Genomic DNA, 7,746 nt, shown 5'->3' with positions numbered 1-7,746 from the left:
AAAGAAAGTTCTTGCTTGGCAACTGCAGTTTCATGTCTTTTAACCACTAATATAAAAGATCAGGTTAGAAATTGCAGATTGTATTTGTTCAGTTATTTATATTCTTAGGAACTGAAAAAATGAACACGGTGAGCTATTCAGGACACAAGGGTTTGAAGGTAATACAATGCTGTGCAAATGGCAAAATTTACCGAAGCAATTCAATTAAATGCACAGTTTCAATAACCATTATGCCAATTTTCACACCACCTTTGTAAAATTTTTAACATATATCCACAAATTTTGTTTGAAATATGGCATTTATTTTAAACATTACAATTCTAAAATTAAGAATACAGAAGTTTTCCTAAACTTTCAAACCATCATAAAAACAAAAAAGTTATAAAAGTATCATATACAAGGCAGTTTACCTGTTGATTGGATTGGTCAAAAATAAATGTAAATTAGTGCTAATGATTTAAGGAAAAACCAATCCAGACAATTTCCAAAGATTTTATTGAACAGTTTTGAAACATTATCCAAAACAAGGAGTTTCCATATTAAAGATAAAAAGGAAGCAAAAATGTAAAATACAACAAAATTGTAAATGAATGAAAACATTATGCAATAAACAAACTTGTTGCTGTTGATTTTTATCTTTTTTTTCCTCAAACAAACATGATAGAAACTTCAAGTAACAGTCCAACACTAATTTGAAATATTCTGAAAATATATTTTTGGATGTTCACTCAACTTCTGATAGCTGTATTCAACTTCACAGCTTTGAGGTCAGAATTTGCAAATGAGAAATTGTTTAGTGCTTCAAGGAATTTAACAGGGCCAAGAAGAATGAGCCTACTCTTCAAATGGAGTTTACGGGTATTGTTTGATACATTTTTGCTAACATGCAAGTTTAAATTTGTAGTATTGTGTTGGTTACATAGCCTCAGCTGCTTCACAAATGTAACCATGGGAGAGGACTTTTTTTAATATATATTTAAATAGGTACTTTTAACCTGAGGAACATACAAGTAGATACTTATACAAAATAGGCTAACCAGATTAGAAGGAAGTTGAAAAAACATATGAAGCAGCTTATACATCAAGTTACTGCTCTAACTTGTGGCTCCAAATCATTTTCTTACCACAGATGAGGACGCACAAGCCCTAGAGTTTTATTTTTAAAAAAAAGATTAATTAGGAAGATACAGCTATGCAAATTGTATAATCATAGCACAATCCTTACAGATCATGGAATGGCCACAGTGTACAGCTTAACTCAGTGGAGTCACTAGTCCTTGAAGCATCATCATTAGTCTCCGAGCCCTTTTGCTCAAATTACTGTGAGGTTCTGCCTGGTTGAACTGGTACAGTTTCTGTCTGACTTGATTCAATACAGAACCCATGTGATCCCTAGCAACTGGGTCTGTGTGATCTAGATTCATGACTGCATCTTCCAGGTAACTGAAATTAAATTGGAGATTAGTTATCTATAGTTAACATACATGAAAAGGCATAATATTGTGTTTCCAATATTTTTCAAACAGAAAATGCTATAAAAGTTCAACAATCAGCAATTGAAAGTAAGCTAGAAGAAACCTACACAGGTATTTATATATTGTCTTTCACATCCTCAGGATAGCCATAAAATACTTCACAACCAACTAATTTACCTTTTCAGTCACTTGTATAAAAAAAGGCAAGCACCTTGTACATATCAAGGTCCCATAAATAGTGAATGAACTGGTAACTAGACAGTGTGTTTTCCATAACATTGCAGGAGGGAAAATGTTAGGCATTATTACAGGAACTCTTTGTGCTTATTAAAATACTGTCCTGAGAATTTTTATATCCACCTGAAGATGGATAGTGCCTTAGTTTGACATCTTATCTGAATGATCACACACCTGACAATGCAGCATTTTACTCAATGCTTACACTGTGTATTCCTGTCTTGAAGGAGGTTACTATGATAGGTAGTGTTGCTTATTGAAACACATTGAAGAAGGATCCAACTTTTAAAACAAATCACAGGATATGCACATGAGATGAGATACATGCAAGATACTAAGGGAAGCAAGAATGGCCATTGCAGATGCACTGGTCATCATTTTCCAATCTTCGCAGATTCAGGCATGATGTCACAAGTACTGGAGAATTGCAAATGTTACAATCTCGTTTAAAAACAAACCTAATAACACTGGAAATAAAAGTGAGAATTTTAATCACATGCAAATTCCTTCAGACTCAGGTGATGCCAGCAGCATTAACACTGTTTAATTAATTTGTTTTAGTTTTTTTTATGAGACAACACTGAGGGTTGACGTATATACACGAGATGTTTGATAAAGTGCCACAAGATAGACTTGTGGGAATGGTAGAGCTAATGAAATAAAAGGACTGTAACAAAACAGATACAAAAATGACTGAGTTTTGGGGAATGGTTGTTTTTTTTCAGACTGGAGTAAGTTTGGGAGTGAAACTCTACAGGATTGGTATTTGGAACACATATATTTGTGGATAAGAAAGTATTGTAAGACTTGAGGAGGATAGTGTAGAACTTCTAAAGGACATTGAAAAGTTAGTGCAATTGGTCATCAAGATGCAAGCAAGTCATCTTGGTACAAAGAACATAGACAAAATTAAGCTTGCAATTTGAAAGAGCAGGAACTCAGGTGTGTGCATGCACACAAATAAGTGAAACAGGCAGAAAAAATGGAGAAAGGAAGCAGTAAATGAAGCCTCATCTCAACCTTCTATTTAAAAATAACAGTCATGCCTTTTCCAATCTATTCACATGACTGAAAGTCCTCATCCCTGGAATCACTCAGTTAACCGCTGGACACTCTCTTATTACTTTGCATCCTTCCTAAAGATCAGTGCATAGAACTAGACAATTCTTCAGCTGAAGCCAAGCCAATGTTGTATTCAGTTTATTAAGATAAAATGCAACAGTAATGAAGTAATGTCTCTATCTATGAAGCCCAGTTCATTGCCTGCTTTCTCTCAATTTGTACTGTCACTTTCAATAAAAATGTAAAAAATGTGTTTCCTTTGCCGATTACACTAAATCTGTGACCTCCGGTTCTTGATCCTTCCACCAATGCAACCAGTTTTTTTTTGAAAACAACAAAAGATAGTTTCTTGATCACAATGATCAATATTAGATTTTCATTCCAGATTTTATTTAATCACCTGAATTTAAATTCCACAGCTGCTGTGGCAGCATTTGAACACTAGATCATTAGATTTGTCTTCTAGATTATAAGTTTAATACCATAACCATTGTACCCTGTTTCAGAAATGCCAACCATTCTTTCTTTTCCTGATGTCATTGACAGGCTTTAAATTTTCAGGTGCATCTTACCTCAGTTTTAGTTCTGTGCGTGAATTGAGATCGGTGGAAAGTTGTTGAATAAGTGAAAGCAAAACCGGTTGGGTCAGGGGACAAGGATTCTGGCCAAAGACAAGTTGAGAATCCACAGTTTCACAGACATAAAGTACCAGATTGAGATCTGCTGCAGTCAAAGCCTGATTGATAGAAAATAATTAATTAAGACAGATAATAGCTCAGCCTATTACAAACTGCATAAACAAGTGTTCAAACCAATACTATATTACTATTAGCTTATGGCAGTTATTCAATAATGAGGACTATAAGATCAATCAATAATTTTACTCAGTTATTGCTACAAATTAAATGAACGGAAATTCTGGAAAACTCATTATTGGAATTCTTTTGGGATGTACGATCAACTACATAACAATAACACTAAACCATTTGTAGACAAGAACTAGAATACCTTTCAGGAAAGAAAAGTACTGGAATACTCAACAACCTTTATATTTCTGAACCTATTTTAGCAGTCCCAACAGGATATCTACAGTCAAAATATTTTGAAAATGTTACATCAAAAATGATTTGGCAAATTCAGCTCTTCAGAAATTGAAAAATGTATTAAAATTGTTTGTGTGCCTGTGTTGTGTTAAGAAGATCCAGAGAATCCATAAAGCAATCACTCCCTTGAACAGGTATATTATACATTTGAAATGTATACGTTTTCTTGCCCGAATTATATGGCTGATTTTACTTGCATTGTTTCTTTGACCCATGGAACAATTACTAAAGCAGCTTCAGAACAAACGCAAGGCAAACCTTCCTTCCCTCACAAAAAACAACCAAGATAGCAATTTGCATTTTGTCTGGAAAATCAAAAATAGGCAAATTCAACAGAACACAATGACCAACTTAATCTGGTTGTTTTCACAGCAGCACAGTAACTGCTCCGCCCAAGATTGTAAGAAACTACAGAAAGTTGTGTACGCAGCCCAGACCAACCCAGAAGCCAACCTCCTGTCCATGTCAGAGCATTGAATATAAGAGTTAGGAGATCATGTTGCGGCTGGACAGGAGATTAGTTAGGCCACTTTTGGAATACTGTGTGTAATTCTGTTTCCCTGATTGTTGTGAAACTTGAAGGAATTCAGAAAAGATTTACAAGGATGTTGCCGGGGTTGAAGGGTCTAAGTTATAGGGACAGGCTGAATCGGCTGGGGCTGTTTCTCCTGGAGCGTTGGAGGCCAAGGTGTGACTATATAGAGGTTTATAACATCATGAAGGGTGTGGATAGAATAAATAGACAAGGTCTTTTCCCTGGGGTGGGGGAGACCAGAACTAGAGAGCATAAGTTTAGGGTGAGAGGAGAAACATTTAAAAGGGACCTAAGGGGCAGAGGGTGGTGCGTGTATGAAATGAACTGCCAGAGGAAGTGGTGGAGGCTGGTATAATTACAACATTTAAAAAGCATCTGGATGGGTATAGGATTGGTTTAGAGGGATATTTGCCAAGTGCTGGCAAATAGTACTAGATTAATTTAGGATATCTGGTCAGCATGGACACGTTGTACCGAAGGGTTTGTTTCTGTGCTGTACATCTTTATGACTCCATTTACACTTCTCGTTGCCACGGAAAGGCTACCAACATCATCAATGACCTCCTCCCACCTCAGTAATATTCTCCTTCACCTCTTCCACCAGGCAGAAAATACATAAACTTGAACACATGCACCAACAGGTTCAAGAACAACTTCTTCCCTGCTTTTATGTGTAGGTGTAACCTTGTATGCCTCGCTCTGTCTAAGCACCCTATGATCGGTATGACCTTGTTTGCTATGATCTTCCTATACTCTCACAAAATTTTCACTGTATTCAGGTACATGTGACAACAATAAATCAAATTAAAATCAATTTTGCACTTTACCCACAATTAGCATCTGAATATGGCTCTACTAATTTGTAAAAATGGTTTTGAATTAACTACTAAAGAAAAGCAGCCTTAACTACATAGGACTTGGTCAATAAAGTGCAACGATTCATACTGATAGCAATATAGAATCCATTACTTCAGTAAGACTTAGTAATTAAATTTAGGCCCGAAGACGAAGCTCACTTCATAAAAAGTAACGTCCTCTGCAATGGATGGTCAGTTCCTGCTAAACATTTCATTTTGCAATCTACAGTCTATGTACAGGCACAATAATTCAGCCTTAAATGAACCTTCCGCCAATAGGTAGTTGCACAGTAATGAAATTCTTTGCAAAAATCATGCAGGTAAGCAATTTAAATTTATCACATTACCCATTATTTTGGAGCATTTTTCATCACATGAATTTGCACCCCAATTCCAAATTAGCTGCTTCTCAACAAAACATGTCATAAGAGAAAAAAATCCAAAACATGTCAATTATATAATATTCCTCACAGGAAACAAGTTTCTAAGGTGGTTGCACTTAGAGGCAAAACAAGAATTAGGGATCACCAATAAATCCATCATGAAATTTGGGAGAAACATCTTTACTTGGAGAGTGGTTAGATGATGAAACTCACGACTGTAAGAAGTAGTTGAGATAAATAGCACAGATTCATCTTTTGTGAAACTGGATAAGTGCATGCAGGAAAATGTAAAAAGAACATTACATTGATGGTTGAACCTTGGGGCTCATATCCGGCATAAACACCAACATGAACCTGCTGGCCTGAATGGTATGCTTCTGTACTGTAATACTTTGTAAACACGGGATTTAGATAATAGAAACATGGGCCTCAGTAGTGCCAGTGTAACAAACCCAGGAGCAACAACCAACACAATTGACAGTGACTGGATTTTACACAGTCCATTTAGCATAATAAAACATACGAACAATCTTCACAGGGGCATTAACAAAATTTGATACAGATTCACATATGGGGATGGCAGCAGACCAAAGACTTTGTCAAAAAGATATGCGGTAAGGAATACCATAGAAGAAACAGATTGAGAGGCAGAAACAGGTTGAGCGGCAAACAGATCTAAGGATGGAATTCCAGAGATATAAACTGGCAGCTAAAGGCACACTCACCAATGGTGCAACAACTAAAAACATAACAGGGCAGAAATGGAATATCACAGATCGGTGGCACAGTGGTTAGCACGGCTGCCTCACAGCACCATGGACAAAGTTCAATTCCAGCCTTGAGCAACTGTCTGAGTGGAGTTTACACATTTTCCCAGTGTCTGTGTGGGTTTCCTCCCACAGTCCAAAGATATGCAAGTTAGGTGATATGTCTATGCTAAAAGTTACCCGCAGTGTCCAGGCATATGTAGATTAGGTGGATAAGCTATAGTAAATGCATGAGTATGGGGACAGGGTAAGCTCTTGGTCTGGGTGGGATGCTCTTTGGAGGACCGGTGTGGACTCGATGGGCCAAATGGCCTCTTTCCAAATTGTAGGAAATTCAATGATTTCAGAAGATAATTTACAGCTAGAGATTGGCGTTGGTGAGGCCTTGAAGAAACATGAAAATACGAATGGAAATTTTGCAGAACCAGAATTCAATATAGGTTTGAAAATGCTGGATGACAGGTGATCAAGACTTGGCAAATAGTAGGACACGTGCAGCAGGGCTTTGGATAACCTCAAGTTCAGTGTCTGACATTCCAATGTGAAGCACAGCGAGTTGCATTGTTGTTTAAGGTTGCATTTAAAAGCAAGCATTAGGGCAGCAATATTACTGTTCATTGCAGAGATAAGACAACAAGCGACACTTTCTGTTGAAATGGTAAATCACCATTCATTTTAAAAAGATGTAGCTTAGTCCAGTCTTCAAATTCAGATCAAAACAACAGAAATCCTAGATACTATTCCTTTTAACAAGATCCAAATACATCTTTTCTAATAGTCACTTCACAAAGCAGAAAAGAAAGCATTGGTCTACCATTATCCATGTGGATGCAACATCAAAGCGAGGTTATCTCAATTTTGAAGTCGAAGTATCAATAGGTTGTACTGCTTTTTAAAATTACTAAATTAGATGCTAAAGTTCTGTGAAAGCCTACAAGTTAATTTACGTAACAAGCACATTAAAGAAGGCTTTCAATTATTCATTTCTGGACATCCAACGAATTATCCTGGACATTTCCTGAACGTTGTGCAGGCTTCACGTTTCTGGATATTGCACAACTTCAGGAGATGTTATGACTAAAGGCATCACCAACATCAGCCACTGGGAAGGATGTGTGATTACTGACGTAAAGCCTAAAACTGTGCAATATCTTTCAGTACCAAAGATAATTTCAAACTAAAAATACTGACATAAAACTCACGACTATCAAAAAGGAGAAAATTCATCTCAATTAGAATTATAGATTCTGATCACCTAAACTTTCAGGCACGGTGGCACAGTGGTTAGCACTGCTGCCTCACAGCGCCAGAGACCCGGGTTCAATTC

General features: G+C 36.7%; 1 protein-coding gene across 4 annotated transcripts in view; it reads right to left on the bottom strand.

Annotated features, from left to right (window-relative positions):
• Positions 1–286: 286 nt before the first annotated feature.
• edc4 (enhancer of mRNA decapping 4) overlaps positions 287–7,746 on the bottom strand; it is a 115,347-nt gene continuing 107,887 nt past the window's right edge. For all 4 annotated transcript variants that reach the window (XM_043707093.1, XM_043707095.1, XM_043707094.1 and 1 more), the window contains exons 28-29: positions 3,347–3,510; positions 287–1,443 (exon numbers count right to left, since the gene is read on the bottom strand). In XM_043707093.1, coding sequence (XP_043563028.1) covers positions 1,254–1,443; positions 3,347–3,510 — 354 coding nt within the window. In that variant the 3' untranslated portion in view covers positions 287–1,253. The remainder of the gene's footprint in view (positions 1,444–3,346; positions 3,511–7,746) is intronic.

This window comes from Chiloscyllium plagiosum, chromosome 17, assembly GCF_004010195.1.
Source record: "Chiloscyllium plagiosum isolate BGI_BamShark_2017 chromosome 17, ASM401019v2, whole genome shotgun sequence".
Taxonomy (NCBI): domain Eukaryota; kingdom Metazoa; phylum Chordata; class Chondrichthyes; order Orectolobiformes; family Hemiscylliidae; genus Chiloscyllium; species Chiloscyllium plagiosum.
This window is presented reverse-complemented; position numbering and strand designations above follow the sequence as displayed.